At 42.0% G+C, this 21,794-nt stretch overlaps 1 protein-coding gene across 1 annotated transcript in view; it reads right to left on the bottom strand.

Moving 5' to 3' along the window:
* Nucleotides 1-607: 607 nt before the first annotated feature.
* PLCXD3 (phosphatidylinositol specific phospholipase C X domain containing 3) overlaps nt 608-21,794 on the bottom strand; it is an 83,125-nt gene continuing 61,938 nt past the window's right edge. The window contains exon 3 of the mRNA XM_086479973.1: nt 608-764. Within this exon, the coding sequence (XP_086336099.1) occupies nt 608-764 (157 nt within the window). The remainder of the gene's footprint in view (nt 765-21,794) is intronic.

The raw sequence follows: 21,794 nt of genomic DNA, 5'->3' as shown, positions 1-21,794 counted from the left end.
TGGGGCAGCGACATTGGAAAACCCCATTTGAGTATGAAAAGCAAGCAGGATTTAGCCTGTGCTCTGTGCAAGCTACCCAATACATCATGTTTACTGTCCACTGATTATGCGTGTGTTAGAGGCGTGACTCTGGATGTACTTCACAAAGGCATTTAAACCTGTAGCTCACTGATAAATATGATCAGTTAAACCACCTAATAAATGATGTGTAGCAACTTAAAATTTTCAGGTCAAATATACTGTCCTGCTGTCGACAGGCAGAGGGCAATATACATCCCATTGCTCTGAAAGCAGCAAATTTCTTGGCACTGTTCATAACCATAGAAGACACATAAATCGCATTTGGTACCTAATGGAAAACATGTAAATGGCCTTCTTTTATCAAACACTGTAAACATATTTAGTTTTGCTCTTCACATGAAACACAAATGTAAAAAATGATCATAACTGATTAAAACATTTCACCTACGCCACCCACTAAAGCCCTAAACACCTCAGCGTGTTGTAGGAAGATTAGTGTTTTACAAGATAATTCTTTTAAAATGCAATCTTTTTTTTTTTTTTTTTTCATTCTAAATAACGCAACAACATACATACTATAGCACTATCAAGTAGTGTCATCTTCACCTTCATCCAGGGCATAGTTGAGCTTTATGACTGTGCTGACAAAGTCACCAAGTTCTACAAAATCTGCAGTGATAATATTCACACCACTTTCTCCTGGTTTCTGAGTTCGGACCCACTGCATCATTGCAGGAAGAGCCCTAAGGAGAAAACAAGAACAATAATTACTCATAAAGCAGTGAGACAAATGCATCCATGCAGGATTTACCAACAATGACTCCCACTGATCTTGGTTTCTAAGGGAACCATGTGAGAAAGGACACAGGTTACTGCTCAGGCTTTTTGAAAGTGTTTCTTTTTATAATTTTAATTCTCTATGGAAATAATATATTGATTGTATTTCAACTTCTCAGTCGAAAAAAATGAAAGGAAGATCATACAGGATTACAGTAATTATTGATCTTCCCTAGGGGCAAGGACATGGGCCAGATGCCTTTTCAATATCATCCAGCCACATGACTCCATGGGAATGAAGTTTATAGAAAAAGAAGTAACAGAGAACTCAAGCCATTTGCAAAGCATGTTTGACACATTCAAGAAAATATTGAAAATAATATTTTAGGGGACATCGGAGCAACCATGATTTCTACAGTATAAGTACAGCATATACCAAATACCCTTTCTTTCCCAGTATTAATATGCTAGTCATGAATTATATTTAATCATAAACCAGTAGTTAGTAGAAACAGGAACTACCACAGTCATATCGATGCTTTTCTAAGATGGCATATTTTTAGTATGTCAGACCCTTATCACAGAACACCAGGGTGTAAAAGCCTAACTCGGTTCGCGAGTATAAAGAAATTTTTCTGACACTACGAAAATATAAACTAATGATCACAAGAAATATCTTTGGGAAAATAAAGGGCTCCCCAGACCTGCTAAAAAGTCAGCCAGCAAGATCCAGTTTTCAGAAGACCGAAGTTAACAGAATTCCAAACAATAAGGTACAGATTTTTCAGAGAAAGGGTATCTTTCAGAGAAAGCGTAATGGTAATTGACATTGGAACAAACTCCCAAAAACTGACAAGCTCTGCAGCTCTTGGAGTCTTTAAATCATACCTGGATGTCATTCCAAAAATACACTCTTGGTCAACCTCAAGCTGCTGAGTTAAATAAATAACCTACAGACTGGGCAGGGCAGTAATCAGTTTACGTGTACCTTGTGTTCTCCCTTTGCTCTAAAATCTATAAATCTGTGATTCCTTCTCAGTCAGCATATTGTACAGACTTTTTCACAGAGACAAGGTACATGTAAAATGTTGTTCTGACAGTAATTTAAATCAAGCAGAACATGCTGAACCTAAATGTGCTCCCAAAAGCTTTATGAAAACAGATTTAAAGAAGAACTAACTATTAGCAACCACTGATTGTACTTGTCAGTGGCCACCAGAATCAGTCATTTTTTAAAACAATTTAATACAGAAAAAAACCCAAGAAGTTATATTTAGGCCTCTCTCTAAATTTAGAGGAGAACCCACAACATTAAGGTTTTGTGTCAGCAAAATGTGCTTAAATCTACCATAAGCTCCATGTTTAAGTCCAGCAACACATTTCATTTCACTGATTGATTCAATATGACTGAAACTTGTGTATGTATGCACATAAGCTCATAAAACTGAGCTTAACCACTCTGCTATATAAGAACCCAGTCAGCATCTTTAGATTTAAGTTTACGTAATCCTGGAAAGCTGCTCCGTGGAACTGTAACAGGCACAGGTCAGGTGTTAAATACCCAGCAATGCCTGGACTGATTGAAAAGATCTATGAGCAATCAGAACCAGGAAAAGTATCAGCGTAACAGCATGGACCACCAAGGTGATAAAAGGCAGCTCAGAGCAGCTGAAAACTCTACTGCATCTTCACATGCAAGACATACTGCTGAACACTGGACAAAGACACAAGGCTGAACTTCTAAGATGGCAGTATGTTGCCTTTGTCTTTAATATCATCCTATTTAAGCTCAAAGAGTTTCAGGTTTAAAGGTGAACAGATTGACTGCAGGCAGGCACAGATTTCTTCTTCCTTCCTTCTGTATAAATTGATACTCTTGATATTTTACACCCCCTTGAGGCATAATTAACTTCTTTTGGTGTCCTTTATATGTTCTGAAGCTGATTCTGACGTAATTGTGCCTTGAGACCATAGAGTTTGCTATCTATACACTTAGCCATATAGACCGAAATACTAAGTTTTCTTTTTCCTACTGTGTTCTTATTAAGCCAGCCTTAACAGATAGTCATGCCTCTTTTTGATTAGACATTGGAATAATCTCCCAAGGGAAGTGGTGGATTTCCCTACATTGGACAGTTTTAGGACTCAACTTGACAGAGTGCTGGGCCATATAATTTAAACTATATTTTTACCTTGAAAGGTTGGACTAGACGATCCTTGAGGTCCCTTCCAACCTGTTATTCTGTGATTCTATGATTCTATCTTAAATGGCAGTTTGCCCTGCAATTTCATCCCCAGTTAGGCTTGGTAGTTAAATGGATTATTCACATTTTACAATTATTTCACACAGGACACAGTTGCAAGACCCTTTGCTCACATGCAAATTGTTAGATAAAGTCACAGAAATTCTTTGTTCAGAAGACTAGAGCACATTCAAAGATAAGTCAAAAAGTGAATCAGATTATGCAACAAAAAGCTTACTTACATACCAAAGCTGAAGAACACAATCCCTTTAAAAAACAAACAAACAAACAAACAAACAAAAAACCAAAAAACCAAACCCAACAAAACAGAACAAAAGATTCCATTGACCTTCAAGATTTGATCTAGGCTATGCAAATCTGCTTATGACAGGAATTCATAGAAAAAACCCATACAGATCATCTTCCTCCCATAGTGCCACCTTGAAAAGTGGATTACATCAATGACTATAAGAAACCACACGTTGCTCAGTTTCAGTACAAATATCCCACATGCTCACAATAAATTAGAATAAGCCTGCTTTAACATTCCTCAGGGTGTCTTTGTGATAGCAGCAAAAACCTTGTTCACCCTTCCTTGTAATTTCCACTCTCTGCAAGCCTCAAACTAGTAATTGTTCTCATTAAGGGTTTTAGTCAGAGGAATACAAACCACGCTGTGTGGCAGCCACCTACATGATGGTGCTCACAGAAATCCAGTACATACTGTGATCTTCATAGGTATCCTTGCAATGTTGATAAGAAATGATTTTGTGCACCAGCATGTGCAAGCCTCTCAGCTTGCAAGCCCTGACAGCATCACTGCCTCTGTGTTGGGCAGGTCCTGGCTCTCCTATGGAGGATGTTGGATGTTGACGCCCATGCTTATGGGACTCACTGAAGCTCTGGCACCAATGGTTCAGATTCCAGCCCTGCAAGGGCTGAGGACAGCCCAGGCATGTGAGTACAAACTGCACTTGCAAGGTCAGTAATCTCTGCTGTTACCCCACTGACTACAGCATGTAGTCATACTGTAACTACATCCACAGCTCCATTCGGCTAGTGTAACAAGCTTTCCTAATAAAACATTGTCATGCTGGTAATGATGACAGCAATTCCTCTATTGAAACTGCATGCAGGACAGGCTCTCCCTCTCCTGAGGGCAACCTCAAGTATTGCAGCCCTTCTGTGCCTCAGCTGCCTTCATGTCAATGATGCAGTGACAGCTAGATGAGTTGATCAGGAGTACTACTGGCCTCAGAGATATGTTGTGAGGTTTGGGTGCCATAAGTAAATGTTCTGAAGGGCATACAAGATTAAAAGTCCTACATTTACAGGCTACAAACAAAGTGCCAGGAAGTTGGAAAAGTTGATAGATGCAGAATACTGCCAGCCCTTAAACTTATTGAAGTTGGCTGTGTCCCGCAGCTGTGCATCCCAGCCCTTGCAGCCACAATCCCACTTCTTGGAAGGAATAATTTCTAACCCCCTAATTGCAAAAGCCACTGCGTAACGCTAAGCCACTCACCCAGAAGGGTGCTGTTTGCCTTAGCCTAGATCCAGGGAGAAGAGAAGGCGTGCTCATCAGCAAAACCTGTGCAGGCAGAAAGAGAGGAGTCTCCTCTCACCCCACTATCTGGGACACTGTTTTCATCCTGTAGCAGCTCCACCAACCTAGGTCAGGGCTGGCCAGATCTGACACTGCCAGGCCAGTGCAGCGCTGCCCCACACACGAGCATCTGAAGTCCATGGCAGAGGGAAGGGGAAAGCCACAGGGCTGGGGCGCTTGAGCAGTGACGGGGAAAGAGGGGAACAGCACATTAAGTGGGTTTGGTCAAAAATTTTCTGTCCTGAAGCAATACTTGGAATATATCACTTATTTGCACTGACTAGAGACTAGGAGGTACCAGACTGCGGCCCCTCATGCCCTGAGGGTGAGAGAGCAGAGGGATGAAAGCGAAGTGACTGGACACAATGGGAAGGGCTGTGCTCCAGCCCCAGCCCACCACTGTTGCACCTCGGCACCAAGGGTTAGATCCACCCCCTCACCCACGCTGCCCAACAGCCTCCTGCAGGGGCTTTCAGACCTGCCACAAAGTCTGCATAAGAGGGAGACAGCAGAGGAGATCTGGGCAGTAGGGACCTACCTGCTCTGGACAATGCAGTGTCATACAGAGACATTTAATGTGGCTGTATTTCCTCTCAGACCAAAGCTTTTATCTCTAGGTGGCACCTCACTCAGTCAGTCAGAGGTACTAATCATTTGGGCAGGGCTTGCGTATCAGGAAGCTTACATCATGCATGCAAACACGCTCTACATCACAGTTTGCAGCCTTTTTTTGTTGAGGAGCCGTGTGCCTTCTCATAAAGAATTGCTACAGTGATTTTCATTTACAATCCAGTAAAATCCAGGCTCAGCTTTGGCAATTATTTTATTACCTCTATTTTCCCTGTTGTGTTTGCTTGCTTGTATAAACAGAAATGTGCACAAATCTCTTTTTAAGTTTTCCACTTCTTTCAGGAACCATTTTCTGATGCATTAAAGAACTCAGCTGAGAAACATTGCCCTAAACTACAAAACATGCACAGCCCTTTTCAAAGATGTTGAATATTCAAGACTTTTCTTTTTTTTTCCTTTCTAATCTATCAAAGATTTCAGGTGGACTCCAATGGTATTGAATTTTGTTTAAAAAATAATAATTAAACATTCAAGTAGCTTCAGTTCAAGCAGCAAAACTGTGAGTCCAATTACAAGCTTTCAGAAAGAAAATATGACCTAACTAATTGCATTAAAATTTGCTTTAAAAATTTTGCTGTTAGGCTATTTTAGTTCAGAAAGAGGGGTAGTGGCTTTTTTTTTTTTTTTATGCCTGAGTCATCAAAGCCTGAACGTGACAGAAGACTAACGACAGCAGCGCTCTAAGACAGGACCTCCCGTGGCGAAACAGCCGCTCCTCTCTGCAGAGCTTTCAGGGGAGAGGGGGAGGAAAAGCAACTTGGTAAACAAAAAGCCAAAGGGCTGTTCACTTAATGAGAGTTTGATCACTAAAGGCAGAGTTTCTTCTGGAGTGCAGAGAGCCAACACAACCTAATCCAGAGTGAGAAACTGGTCTCATTTACAGAGTGCGATGCTGCCTATCATTAAGTGCCCATTACCAGTAACACCAGCGAGAACTAAAGCAGGTCCACTTGCTCAGGGCAAAGTGACATGTGGCATTTCTTTCCTCTCCAGCAAAGGACACACTCTACCTCCCTGCAACCTTTTGCACATTTGTTCAAGAAAACAGTGCTCCTCTACAGGAGAATGTACTCACATGAGCCTGAATCTGAATCCGTACACTATCTAAGTTTTCCACGCTCCACCCAATTTTACCCAAATTTGCAAGACACCAATTAATTTCGGAGCCATAATTCAGCACATGCTGACTTTGGCTTTTCAAGGATGCTGAGAATTCATCACTCCAGTGGGAGCAGTGTATGTCTTATGTGTCACTGAATCATAAAAATCACGACTGGAAAGAACCTTGAAAAGTCATTCAAGTTCATCCAGCCCATCCTGGGCAGTATTAGCTACACAAGGATCAATGATACAAACCACTCCTGGTAAATGTTCGATTTAGTCTGTACTTAGAAGCCCCCAGTGATGGAGATGTCACAATCTTCCACTGTATTCAGAGCATCCCCATGTAAACATCCTTATACAACCTCATTAGCTTCAACTGGAGTACCCACAAATAGATGCCACCAAAAATAATGGCATTAAGGTGCGCTGTTTAAGAGTGTTCACCGTGTCCTCACTCCGCGCCAGCTAAAGATTTACTATTCAGTAGTAAATAAGCTTCTTTCAAGAACATGAACCTTAGGTACCATTCCACAGTACATCATTCTACCGTAATTTTCTCTGTGGTAAAACTAGTTTAAAAGGTGTTCTTCTTTTACATACCAGCTGTTTGTTTCTGCTCCCTGATCAAAATCTACCATTCTCTCAGTTAAGCTAATAGACCTCTAAGTACAAAATAAAAACCAGCACATGGAAATAGTCTGGATTAACAGAAACAGATCAACTATTTTTGCTCTACCTCTGTCCCAAATGGCCCAGTTCATTGGTGAGATTTGATTTTTAACAGGACCTCCCAAACTGAATTGACACAACAAAGGAACAAATAAACTGAAGCATAGAGATTTACATGAGCTCAGCATGAACGGGCTGGGAAGAAACTCCTTAGATTCACTTTCTTACTCCTCAGATCCTCTCTAGGCAACAGTAGTGTGGCCATAAAATTGGCACTACCAAGGCCAGACTGACTAGAACTAGAAAATTTGGGCAATGCCAGATGAAATTTTATTATTAATAGTCTCAAAGGCACACAGGTGGGAATTCCTTTCCCTGGATCCTTAACCGCCCTGCCCACGAGGTGTCATGTTGCAAGACCAACCTACATTAAGGTCCAACAGCCCTGAATTTATTCTGAAGTGCTTATCTATGAACATCCATCTTCAATTGCTTTATACCATTTGGAAACACATCTAATCAGATGACACAGACTACTGTGCTGGGGTCAGATTAATATTTTAACGTAATTGATCACAGTACTTTACTCTGGAGAGTCACCAGAGGCCAGATGTCTTCACTTTCCTATTGAGCTATTGTTGGCTTTCTATGTTTTATTTTTAAGGGGAGGCAGAAATGAGCTCAAAAGAGCCTTTCCTGCCCTCCCTTCAAAGAACATTTCAGCTGATTTTATTGAACATGAACCTCTATGCTTGAACAAAAATGCAATGGGACATTTAATAGCAGAAAATGGTGGTTCTGGAGATGATTAATGTTCAACATCCTATTTTTCCCCAAGTCTGTGTTTTTAGCCATCGCACCTAGGGCATTAACTAACAGCATTAGGAGTGCAGACAGCTGGGAAAGGACTCAGTGGGCCCTGTAGTATAAGGAATCTCATTAATGAGGCAGCTCTAGTATTCTGGCTACTCTCTTGGTCAATGCAGTGGGGAATTGAAGTGGGCAATGTCAGAGCTAAAAGCTGTAACTGCTACCACACAAAGTGAGGCATTTAGCTTTTACATCACAACTGATGTAACACACATAGCTATGCTAGTATGGAGAAACACATGATAGTCCAGGGATTAAAAAACTACTGCCTGCCATGAGGGTGCCTGTGTTCAAAGACTTGCTTTTCTCAGTGATCCAGTAGATCAAGTTAGACAAGTTTGTCAACTGCTCCTCTAATCTGGACTTGTGCAAAGCACTTGACATTGTCCCACATGACATCCTTGTCTCTAAACTGGAAAGACACGGATTTGATGGATGGACCAATCGGTGGATAAGGAATTGGCTGGATGGTTGCACTCAGAGAGCTGCAGTCAATGGCTCAATGTCTGAGTACAGACCAGTGATGAGTGGCATTCCTCAGGGGTCAGTATTGGGACTGCTGCTGTATAACATCTTTGTCAATAATATGGACAGTGGGATCAAGTGCACCCTCAGCAAGTTTGCCAACAACACCAAGCTGTGTGGTGCAGTCGACATGCTGGAGGGCAGGGATGCCATCCAGAGGGACCTGGACAGGCTGGAGAGGTGGGCCTGGGCAAACCTCATGAAGTTCCACAAGGCCAAGTGCAAGGTTCTGCACCCAGGTCGGGTCAATCCCAAACACAGATACAGGCTGGGTGATGAGCGGATTGAGAGCAGCCCTGCGGAGAAGGACTTGGGGGTACTGGTGGATGAAAAACTGAGTATGAGCCAGCAGTGTGCACTTGCAGCCCACAAAGCCAACCATATCCTCGGCTGCATCAAGACAAGGGAGGTGATTCTACACCACTACTCTGCTCTTCTGAGATGCCACCTGGAGTGCTGCATTCAGTTCTCAGGCCCTCAGTGTATGAAAGACTTGGACCTACTTGAGCAAGTCCAGAGGAGGGCCACAAAGATGATCAGGGGGCTGGAGCAACCTGGTCTAGTGGAAGGCGTCCCTGCACAGGGCAGAGAGGTTGGAACTGGATGGTCTTTAGGGTCCCTTCCAGCCCAAACCATTCTATGATTATATGATAATCATTTATCTCTTTGGAGCTGAGTCAGGGGAGAAACATCTCCCATTTTCATAACAGTAGGGCAAGTGTTAAGCTATGAAAATGGAGAGGAACAGAGAGCTCTGAGTGGTGTTCAGTCATTATTCCTTTACACTTTTTGTGGCCCAAACAGAGATAAGCCTGAACACCCATTCATCCAGGTGCCTCCCCATGGCACAGTTTACCTGCTTGAGACCAGTAGGTCCTGGTCCTAGTTCCACACAGAAATTTAACCATTCAAGAAATGCTAAGAAATTCACAGACATGATGAAAAGTGTGGGCTATGGAAATAGGAACTGGAACTTAATTCTAATGCCTGTGAAACACAGAGAACCCCTACTTTACTTAAGAAAACATTTGTCACCAATCAATGGAACAGCTACAGGTTTGGGGCTTTTTTTGCCCCTATCTTCTAGTTCTTTAAAAAAATAATTATGATTTAGTCACAAACTCATTACACTTGAATCGCTCAATCAATCATTCATATCAGGTGTTATAGTTGACTGCAGAGTGGGAATTGCTTTGTCACAGGTGTATGTTGTAGCCAGTACCAGACCATTCATGGCCAAGGCTTCCTCCATCAGACTGGGCCCAGGGCTCCATTTTCTCCAGCAGTTGCCACCATGTGTCACCTGGGACCTTTCAGAGAGCTCTCCTGCTGAGGAACTTGGTAGCGGACTGAAGGTATGGAGCTGCTCAGCTACTCCCCAGTTCACAGTTTCACTTCTGCTGCTGGATCAGCCTTTCATTAAAAAACTCACATTCTTGAGCATGTAAAATTTGAATGATGTAAGAAAGAAGAGAAAAATTAAAAGGCAATGAATAAAACCAAAACAAAATGAAATTATAAAAGGTTGTGCATAGAGGAAATACTCTCATATTTAATGTGGAGAATCATGAAATAGGGTCTACCAGAGCGAACAAGAAGAGCTGATTTTTACCAGTGTTTAGTCCTGCACAGAATGTTGGAACACAGATGAATTATCAGAGTGATTCTGAAAATTCCACTTTTGAGTAACTAGAAAAGTTAGTAAAAATGTATGTATCACTATGAGGAAAAAGCTGAGCAGCTAGGTGGAAGGCAGAGTTGTTTAACAAACTTCTGACAGCCAGCACTATTACTCCACTGTATGACCTGTAACAGAATTTCACACATCGTTGCACAGTTTCCACTGAAATAGATGCTACAATAAATTTAAATTACTTACTTAAATAAGTTAAATTTTTTTAGTTTAATAGTGTAGCATGAAAATTAATGTTTTCTTCCTGCAGATGCTTTGAAATTAAACTAAATCTCATCTATATTTGAATCCTTTGCTATTGAATACAGAGCAAAGCAAATTCCTTTTTGTTTCCGATAAAAAGCTCTAAGTGGTCCTAATTTTTTTATTCCATAAAGTGGAGATATAAAGTCAGTCTGCAGTGGCAGAGAACAGACAACTGAAGTACAGAAAACTGCATGCAGCTGTTTGCCATAGTACCTCGCTCACTATATTCTACAATAGATTATTCAGACAGACATACTGTAGAATAATTCATACTGAACAACATGCTGAAAAATGGAAAATAACCATACTCAAATCAGAGAAAGCTGCAGTAAAGACATGGGTATTGCAGCATTCCCATGAATTTAACACTTTCCGATTCTTCAGAGAAGGTGGAAATCTGCTTCATTCATGAAACGTCAGCAAGTAGATTACAATGAAGCAATACACTCAACGAGGTTTAAATGTTATGACAAAAATAATTATCTCTGATAAAAGGCACAGGGGAATAATAATTTTTGATCACTGCTGCTATCTGGACAGCAAGAAGAAGCAGAGAATATAGTAAGAGCTTCAGGCTGCACATCCAAATAACAGAAATTTGGCATAATTACAGCTCTGATTTGAATGACGTTGTGACAAAAACAAGTCAGGAAATGAGATGGTGGGGGACGAAATTACATAGGAACATACAGTTTTTCAGTTAATTAAAAAAATTAAATTTCTAGTTAATGTTAGCCAATTAAACATGCTTTTCTTACTTTTTAGTCTTAAAATAATTTTAAATTGTCATTTTAAAATAAAGTTATTTTGAAACTGTCAAAATACTTCAATATTTCTAAAACATTAAGTTAGAAAACATCAAGATGAAATGTTTTCCTACATATTTTGCTCAAATACAATTAACTCATCAAGTTTTACCCAATTTCACAAATAGTATCAATTGTGCTGATCACAAATCTGTTTCTTCCAGCAAACTTCTGTTTAGCATGAAAATTCCTCCCCACTGTACCTCTCTCCATCTGAGGCACCACCTCTTCTGCTTCCTGCTGTAGCTTCCTTTGATTATATTAGCAACTGCCTTTTGCACGGACTGAACTTCCTCCATCTCTTTCTGCCCCAAGCCTTCATATGCAAAGCCAGTTTTATCATTTCCCTTGCATGGTGTCTATCAAATAGATACACAGCACCAAGGATCCTTATTGCACTGCTGTCATTGCCACCTAGGGTTTTGCCACCTAGGATTTTGCCACCCAGCACCCCAGCCTGCCTCTGGACCTCAGGCTGTGGTGGTGTACGGTCATCACACACCCACTAGCTCCTCCTCCACAACTGCTTCATCTCACCAGAGAGGAAGACTAACCTGCTTATTATCTTCTATACATTTTCTGGCTTCTAGCTCTGGCCTCACACAGCTAAACCAGCTTTGTTAACCAGATGGATCCCAGAAGCAATAGCCTCCTAAACAGCATCCAGTTACTGCTTATGTTACCCCTCAGCTGTCCTCTGTTATGATGATAGCCTGTTACTTTGTGTTATCAGCAAACTCCACTAGCAGTATCCTACAGCCGAATCTAAGGTCCTTCTTGGACATATTAAAGACAACCAGGCTCTTTGAGGAATGCTACAATTACCTTCTCTTCAGTCTGGTACTTCCAACCAGTCCCAGCTCCACTTCTGATTCCCATATTCATTTCTGTTAATAATAACCTACTTAACACTTTACCAGCTGCATTACTGAAATCCCAAAATTTTCCTGTAAAATTTCAACAGAATTAGTTACAAAAACAAATGAAGATCATCTGACATCATCCACCTTTGGTAAAAACCTCATCAACGTTTATCCTACTCTCCATTAACCTCTGTATCTTTAATTATGACTTTTTCCAGTTAAGCTCTTCAGTCTTGCCTTCTCCTGAAAGCTTTTGAGGGCTCAGACCATTTCTCCTGCCGTTTTTAGATGAGTGAAACATACTCCCCAGTGATATCAGGAGTCACAAAGAACGCTCCAAGAGGAATCCTGACAATTCAAACACTGTATGAAAAACTAACTTCCAGGCTCCACATTGAATATAGCAGAACTTAACATGAAGATGAGCAGGATTAATACAGTTATTTTAACCAACTCACAAGGGCCTATCATTAGATAACATTGGTACAGTTTACTTAGTGCACTGTGCAAAGGAATCCACTGGAAGGAATAACATCTGCTTGTTTCACTCTGGTAGATATTTCTGCTGACCTTTGAGCCAATCTTTTTAACATTCATTGTAATCTAATGGTAATATGCATCTTTTCTTTTAATTCAAACTTACAGCCACCAGTCTTGAAGCATCTAGATGATGCAATCAATGGCAACATAACATGACTGACAGCAAAATTCAGATAGTCATAAAGCTGAGTCAGACTCTTCCACATGGCATAGTCCTGAATCATTAACTCTAGACTACATTTACCATCAGGCTGTCCGCCTTCACATTAAATAATTTTAAATTTTAAAGAGAGCTGTCAGGCCATTTCACTTTTGGCCAAAATATTGTTGAAATTTCTTAGAGAAAAATGAAAAACAAGTTCTGACTTATTTTTCCCAAAAACGGTAAAAGTCATGAGGATGTGCCAACAGTATTACTTAGATGATAGTGTCTCCCTGAAGAACTCTGTCCTACAGTCTTTATTTCCATGCACACCAGGTGAATTATTATTGTTAATAATACTGCTGCTTTGCTTGGCCAGTGGTATACACCCCATAGCTAATGGATAAATCTGTAACTTCCAATAGTGACAACCAAAATTAAAATGGACAGCAGGCATGACAGAAAAAATTTGATATTGTCTGCAGACTGTCAGTTGATCAACAGTGATATTCAGCGGCAAGTAAAGGCTGGGTACTTCAGTGCTAGACTTCCATTGTGGTATTAAAAAGATCTGGCCTAAAACCAACAACTGCTATTCTGTGAGAAACTCCGTCATTTCAAAACGTGGTTTTGTTTCAAATTAGAAAGCAAATACAAAATGTTCGCCTTTCCCATCAAACAAAGTTCAAGACCTATTTCTCAATACAAAAACGAAAAGCTGTGAATATAAGAAACAGCACTAAATATTGGAATTAACACTGTAACATAAATCTGAAGGCAAGATAGAAATAATAGAAGTACAAAGTTGAAATGTTTTGACATCAAGTATTTTGCTAAAATAGACTCCCTGGAGAAAAACACTGAAGGATGCATTACTGAAAAAGAGAGTAGACTTTAAGATATCTGCCGTTTTCAATAAAAAGCTGTACCAATGGGAAAAAGAACAAACGGTTCTGTAATCATTGGGCTGAAACAATTTACACAAACATGCACTTGCTGCCACTTCTAACAAACTAACAACTATAGACCAAACTCTTAAAAAAGAAAATAAAATATTAACCAATATACTACTGATGTGATCTCAAATTAGCTTTAAAAACAAAAAATAATTTGATAATTTGGAGAAATCTTAAGGGTTCTGGTCAGCACTAAAAATAGGTAGACATTATGAGAAGTCTCATATTTCCAGTAATACTGGTAATTTCTGATTTGATCTCATATTTTATTTAATGAGAACTCCACATTGATGAACTAGGGTTTCTATACCACAAATGAAACAGATCATCAGGGAAAAGGTGGACTAAAAAATGCATTTTATAACTTGTAAAAATACAGCAAGGGATTGCAGAGGATGCACCAACAATAAACTAAAATCCTCCTGGAGTGAAGCTGGAATAGATATTTTGTTGAGACATGACATAAAGAGGTCATGTAATAGTTTGCGTTGGAAGGGGCCTTTGAAGGTCACCTAGTCCAACCCCCCTGCAATCAGCAGGGACATCTTCAACTCAATCATTCTGCTCAGAGCCCTGTCCAACCTGACCTTCAATGCTTGCAGGGATGTTGCACTTAACACCTCGCTGGGCAACCTGTTCCAGTATTTCACCAACCTCGTTGTAAAAAATTTCTTCCTTATACCTAGTCTAAATCCACCCTCTTTTAGTTTAGAGCCATTATTCCTTGTTCTACCACTGCAGGCCCTGATAAAAAGTCTGTCACCACCTCTCTTATAAACCCACTTTAAGTAGTGAATGGCCACAATAAGGTCTCCCCAGAGCCTTCTATTTGCCAGGGTGAACAATCCCAATGCTCTCAGCCTGTCCTCATAGAAGAGGTGATCCACTATAGAATCATAGAACATTTTGGGTTGGAAGGGACCTCATCTAGTTCCAGCCCCCCTGCCATGGGCAGGAACACCTTCCACTAGACCAGGTTGCTCAAACCCCATCCAGCCTGGCCTTAAACACTGCCAGGGAGGGGGCAGCCAGAGCTTCTCTGGGCAACCTGTGCCACTGTGTCACCAGCCCCACAGTGAAGGATTTCTTCCTTATATCTAGTCTGAATCTGCCCTCTTTTAGTTTAAAACCATTACTGCTTGTACTATTGCAACAGGTCCTGCTAAAAATCTGTCCCCACCTTTCTTATAGGCCCCCTTTAAGTATCAGAAGGCTAGGTGGTCTCCCCTGAGTCTTCTCCTCTCCAGACTGAACAACCCCAACTCTCCCAGCCTGTCCTCATAGGGGAGGTGCTCCAGCCCCCTGATCATCTTGATGGCCCTCCTCTGGACTTGCTCCAACAGGTCCATGTCTTTCCTGTGCTGAGGACTCCAGAGCTGGACACAGAACTGCAGGTGTGGTTTCACCAGAGCAGAGTAGTGGGGGCAGAACCACTACCCTTGACCTGCTGGACATGCTTCTTCTGGTGCAGCCCAGAATATGGTTGGCCTTGTGGGCTGTGAGCACGTTACCAGCTCATGTCCAGCTTTTCATCCATCAGTACCCCCAGGTCCCTCTCCACGGGGCTGCTTTCAATCTCTTTATCCCCCAACCTGTGTTGATACCGGGAGTTGCCCCAACCCAGGTGCAGGACCTTGCACTTGGCCTTGTTGAACCTCATGAAGTTCCAGTTGTCCCAGTTCTCAACCTTGTCCAGGTCCCTCTGGATGGCATCCCATCCCTCAGGCACGTCAACTGCACCACTCAGCTTGGTGTTTGCAAACTTGCTGAGGGTGCATTTGATCCCACTGTCTGTGTCACTGATGAAGATACTAAACAGCATTGGTCCTTGTATAGACTCCTGAGGGATGCTACTCGTCACCAGTTTCCATCTGGACATAGAGCCATTGACCACTACTCTCTGGATGTGACCATACAACTGATTCCTCACCCACCAAACAGTGCATCTATCAAATCCATCTCTCTCCAGTTTAGAGAGAAGGGTGTTGTGGGGGACCGTGTCAAAGGCCGTACAGAAGTCCAGATAGATGACATCCATAGCTCTTCCCTTGTCCACTGAGGTAGCTGCTGCATCAAAGAAGGCGACTAGGTTGTTCAGGCAGGACTTGCCCTTGGTGAAGCCATGCTGCCTCCCCCAAATCACTTCCCTGTCCTCCATGTGCCTTAACACAGCTTCTAGAAGATCTGTTCCATGATCTTCCCAGGCACAGAGGGGAGGCTGACAGGTTGGTGGTTCCCAGGGGTCTCCGTTCTATCCTTTGTAAAAAGAGGTGCAATGTTTCCCTTTTTCCAGTCTCCAGGGACTCCACCTGACTGCCAGAACTTTGCAAACATCATGGAGAGTGGCTTGGCAACTGCATCAGCCAATTCCCTCAGGACTCTGGGATGCACCTCGTCAGGTCCCATAGGCTGCTGTATGTTCAGGTTCCTCAGGTGGTCACAAACCTGATCATTTCTTACAGTGAGAGGGACTTTGCTCCCCCAGTCCCCATTTTGTGGTCCATCCATTTAAGAGGTGTGGGAAGAGACTTTGCCAAGAGCGGTCATTCCCTTCTCCTTCACCATGACATGGAGTCCTGCTGGACCTGCTCCATCAGCACAAGGAAACATAGACTTGTCATGTCAGCCATGCACTGAGCATGAGAGTCCCTGCGGTGGCTCACACTCCTCTTGTGGGATACAGATCAAGCTGTAACATTCATCATAGAGCTGCTTCAGTCCCCCTCTTCCTAAAGACCTCTCACATCAGATGCTGGTGTCAGCCTCAGCTGAGCATCTGCCTCTCATCAAGAATCAAAGCCCAGCCAGAAAGACCTTGCAGTCCTCCACCCAGTGCTAGACAGCACAGCCTCTGTTGTTGTAGCCCAACATGCTGGTATACTATGCATCAGCAGACACATTATTTAAGAAATGACAAGAATTCACAACATAGGCCTATAGAAAAATACACACTACTTAAAAAAAAAAAAAATGCTGATTTGAGCCTGCGTCTCAGAAGAGATATACCCTAAGAAGAGCTGCACGGACAGTATGGTAAACGCTGCTGTAAGCAAGAGAGAAGCCCAGAAGGTTACTGAGAGGGAATTACAGTAACTGAGGCTTGTGGTCAGTCATCCAATGCATTATTTCCATTTACTTGAGAATAAAAAAATGCCTGCCTGAGCAGGAAAATACTTTTCAAGCAACAGCTCACCTATAACTCTCATAAGAAATAGCTTAGAGGAAAAAAACCCCAAATGTTCATCATACGAATTACTATCACAAATGTTCCTCAGACTGCAGAGCTCAAAGGAGGGAGCTTTCCACCAACAGAAAACCTCTCAGTTGGATTTATGTCTCTTCTGTTCTAGGGCAGCCACACAGTAATAGCACTGAAATGCTGTCTGATTGAGAGGGAGCCAGCAGCAAACGCTTCTAGATGAGATAGATCATTACCAGCTAAACGTTCTCTGAACTGAGATTAGCAACAGGCTCAAAAGAATTTACTATGCCTGGTGTGAGAGCAAGGCCAGAGCACAGCTCTCATTTCCAGTGCCGCAGTGGTGACCTTACTCACCCCTCTCAGCTGAGTCCTGTCCTTTACCTTCTGCAGGAGGATGCTTAACAGATGGACCAAACTGGGCACAGACACTTGTCATGCCACACGCTCATACTCTTCAGAGAAATAGTGCCTGTCTTAGGCCACATCCAAGTACCTTGATGACTTTCCAGCAATGAGCTTCAGGACCACCCACGTAGCACCCGATCACAGCCTGAACCAGCATCTCTGGATATGAAACATCCTTTCGTAAGTCCTCTCAGTAGCAGCTTTAAGGGTTGATGGTAACACTCAGATTTAATTATTTCATCTTAATTGTCCAAATCCTAACCATCACCGTGCATGCAGCTGAAGTAGAAGTGAAACTTGCTGTGCAGACTGCTTGCAACAGCATAGAGGAAGAAATGAAAACAAAGTAAAAAAGAGCGTATGTGGGAAAAGAGAGATGGTGAAAGGCCGTCATGAGCCCCACACAGCCAACGTCTCTGTGGGGACAGCAAGGACGGGTAGTGAAGAGTCCAGTCCTCACTGCTTCAGCATTTTTCTCAATCAAAAGCATGGAACACAGGGGTGGCCCTGTTGTTGCTTTCCTCCGGTAAGTAGCAAAACCAAGGCAAACTGTAATGAACTTAGCTCTGAGAAAAAGCCTGCTCACAAGGAGGCAAGTTTATTCGCAATATCCACTCAAACCTTGGGAAACAAGGCAGCAACGCACTGGCTAAAATGATCCCTTCCCAGTTACTCAAGCAACAGAGTACACCTCCACACCTGTAGGAATTATTTGGATTACAGCATTGCCTCAGAACTGTAATTTGAATGTCTCTCACTGGGAAAGGAGACAAGCCAGTTTCAGACTTGAGAGCATATAAGTCCAAGTAGGAAGGAAATAAAGGTCCGTGGCTGTCCCCCCTTGCTGTGCAGCAGCAAAATTAAGGAATCCATCAACTAAGATCTGATTTCATTATTTACTACAAAACAGTGCTTGCTGGCACAACTGAGAGCACTACAGCACTGTCTGAAAGATAAAGTCAAGCAGGTTTCAATACCCCACCATGAAACAAGTGATAGTAAGGTTCCTCCTTTGTGCTGTAGCTCAGAAAACAAAAATTTTCAGTGGGAAAGTGCCTGAATCTTAGCATGGGTCCTACTGCACTCTAACCACTCAGTCTCCTTCATATCTTAATACTATTTTATGATATAATACATTCTGGATGACAGTTGCTTAGTTACAAAAACTTAGATCAACAGCTACAATATTAAAATTTTGCCAAAGGTCAAAACCCACTGTATGATCATTCAGTGTCCTAAAGACATGTCTTTTATTATTTTTCTTAGTGCCTGAGATAAATACTGAAAGACATTTTACTATAATAGGTTGTGCTGTGTTGAAGCAACTGTACAGCCTGGGGCACTACATGCAATTCTATCACTATAATTACAGACAAATTGTTATTATCATCTCTGACTACATGAAATTTATATCTAAGCCTCTCACCCCCTGCCCCCAACCCCTCCCCCCCCCCCCCCAAAAAAAAAAAAAAATCAATCCTGGAAAAAAATGGAATTATGAAACATTTACCTAGGAGTAAAGTCGTAAAGATCAATAAAATCAGGTTAAACATATCCAGGCTTTAAGAACAAAAGAAATAAAAATAAGCTTTATATTGTATCAATCCAGCATTTTTCACAATGACAGTGGCTCACTAAGATAGAATTGGATAGCATCCCACAGACACTGCTGAATTCCTAGTGAACAAGCTTTATCATCTCTGCTTTAACAGAAGAAAACCATGGGCATTCTTATAGCCTATGCAATTCTGCATCGTACTGAAGGCAGTACAACAACAAGACCTTTGGCCTGACTGCCTTCCCTATTTACAAGTCCTTTTCCACTTCCCATGTTCCAGCTGCTTCTTTTGTACAAATGCGGCACCTGGATGCCAAGATCCTTTTCTGCTTCCTCTCATGCTTCGCACCAACACAACTCTGGCTATAGCCTGCATGCCTAACTGCTCATTCAGTCCACAAAGGCTACTTGTTTGTAAGCACGAGGAAGCATTTAATCAAATTAATTGCAGGCTTGGTGTACCTTCTCACAACAGATCCCAGGGGCTTTCTGTAGCTAAGGCTTCCTTAGCCTACCATCCAAGCGGAGATACCCACTGCAGAAACTGGGGATATGCAGGTGACTTCTCTAGGGAAAGTGTGGATGCATTCTCTCTACAGTACAACTGAAAGCCAACTAAGGCTTTGGAGGATGCTGTGAATTACCCAAATCCATCAGGAATGCTACAGCATGCGTAACAGAGTTTTAAGAACTGACAGGAATTTATTGACAATTTCTATCCACATCGTACCACTCCAGGACCACAGAGCAGCTACAGGAGATTAAAAATTCAAACTTCCAAACATATAGCGACTGCATGTTACTTAGTCCAGAACTGCCCAGTTCTCTGTCTAAAAAATGACAAGGATAGGCCTATAGATCCACTTACTCACATAGTCCTGAAGGCAATGGTTTGCAGCATGCACAGGCTAATACAGCATAGAGACACGGATGTTGTCATACCTGCTGAGTTTGTACTTGCTTGAGTTTGTATTAAATGTCTTTATTACAGAAAGTCATTATCAGCTTGAAAGCCACATTGTGAATGAATCTGGGAACGCTTCTTTGTGTAAACCTCTGTGCTTATTTTGTACCTTATAAATGGAGAGGAGAAGGACCAACTTATCAAGGAACAGTTCCCTTCACAATGAGGTAAAAGCAGCTAGGCAGACCCAGGCCCAGCATCAGCAAATGCATTTCCCCTGGGGTCAGCACTTGTTAGCACCTATTAGCTGTAGAGTTTCCTTAGTGATCTAGGTAATGTCAGAAAGACCAAAGAAAACCCAAGTGACTTAATGAGCCATTTGCAATTTCACTACAGTAGCTCTGCAGATTGAAGCATGAAATCTGTGAGACAAGCAGACATTAGTGACAGCTTACAGCAGCATGGCCAAGGAAATGAACATTTCCCTTTCATGATGAAAAACACTTTCTGCTTTCTGTATATGCAGGGTCAGACTGTGCTCAGTGTGATGATTGGATCACATAAAGTATCTTCACAAGTAGTCACACAGCATGCACTGTAACCACAAGCAGGTGTTTGGGTGCATAACATGACAAGTTACAAAGAGGCCAAAGAGAGGAAAAGACTCCTCCACCCCTTACAAGAAAACACCAAGACAACTACCCCAAACAAACATCCCTAAGCTAAGCCACCGATAATGCTGGTGGTCACAGAGCTGGTCATCACCTTGCCAACTTCCTTTCTGGACTAAATCCCACAGACTGCTAATAGGTATGTAGATAAATACTCTTCCCTGACAAAGTTATTAAAAATCCTGTGCTCTTGTATTTTGTGGCATTTTAACACTATTCCAGGTTCATGACCAAAGCCATGAGACACAACCACCCAGCATTTCCCAAGGGAACGCTATACTAAAATCCTTGTGCAGACAGATGCTCCAATGACGAAATGCCACTAAAACGCCTGCCAGCAAAATCAGCCTGAACATACACAGCCCATTCGGGACTGTATTGTGTGGGCCTGTTGACATGGGAGACAGAGGCTTCAGATGAAACCAACGTCTCCCTGTGCTGCTCTGTGTGCACACACAGAGATTGCCTCTTGTGTGGAAAGACCAGAAAAGTAATTACAGTTAGTTTGAGGAAGAACAGAAATCCTAAGGATTTTGCTGGGTTGCCCAGAGTACTTTCGAATTCCCTAGTAATATAATAGAATGATAGTTTGTGCCTTCTGGGGTCAAAAGAAAAAAAAAAAAAAAAAAAAAAGAAAGACAAAGAAAGGAAAAAAAAAAAAAAAGACAGCCACTTCCAAAGTAAAATGCAGTGAGGGACAAGCATGCTTGTACTATATACTTTAGTGAGGGACCAAGACTATACTTTCCTCTTGGCAGTTAAACAGCTCACACACCACCTGTGCTACTAGGGGGTTGCCAAGTCCTAAACCCAAACAAGCTCATCAGAGCCTGCTGCTCTCCTGCAGCTCATAATGGAGACAGACATCAAGGTTACAAGCAGGAAGGATGCCCAGACAATTAGCAAAATATAGTTGCCACAATTGCCATTTCTGTTGTTTTTCTTTCACCTATAAAATAGTTTAAGTATGGCATTAGTCAGTACCAAGTGTGGATCAAAATATCACTGAATCCCAGTCTTCCAGCAACACAGAAACTCTAAAAAATTCAGCTGGCTGAGATATGGCTTGGAGAAGGCGTGCACCCTGAGTAACTGACTTTAAAAAAATCCCACTTCTTGCAACTTCAGGGATTATTTTTCATATAACAGCCACCTATTCGCTAGCTAAATCTGACCCTGCTTAGTTTATGACTGCACCCAGAGAGGGCTTTTCTCGAGACAGCTTCTGTGGCCTACTTATCACCCCTTTTGTTAATAGTGTGGCTGCTTTGCCTGCACTTCAAAGGTTCATTCTCATGTGCAGGATTTTATTTGCTTTGGTTGCTAAGGGGGAAGCTTTATTAGCATGGTAGGCAAGGATTTA

This window comes from Leptosomus discolor, chromosome Z, assembly GCF_034619465.1.
Source record: "Leptosomus discolor isolate bLepDis1 chromosome Z, bLepDis1.hap2, whole genome shotgun sequence".
Lineage (NCBI taxonomy): Eukaryota > Metazoa > Chordata > Aves > Leptosomiformes > Leptosomidae > Leptosomus > Leptosomus discolor.
The sequence above is the reverse complement of the archived record's forward strand: the minus strand, read 5'-3'. Positions and strand labels throughout refer to the sequence as shown.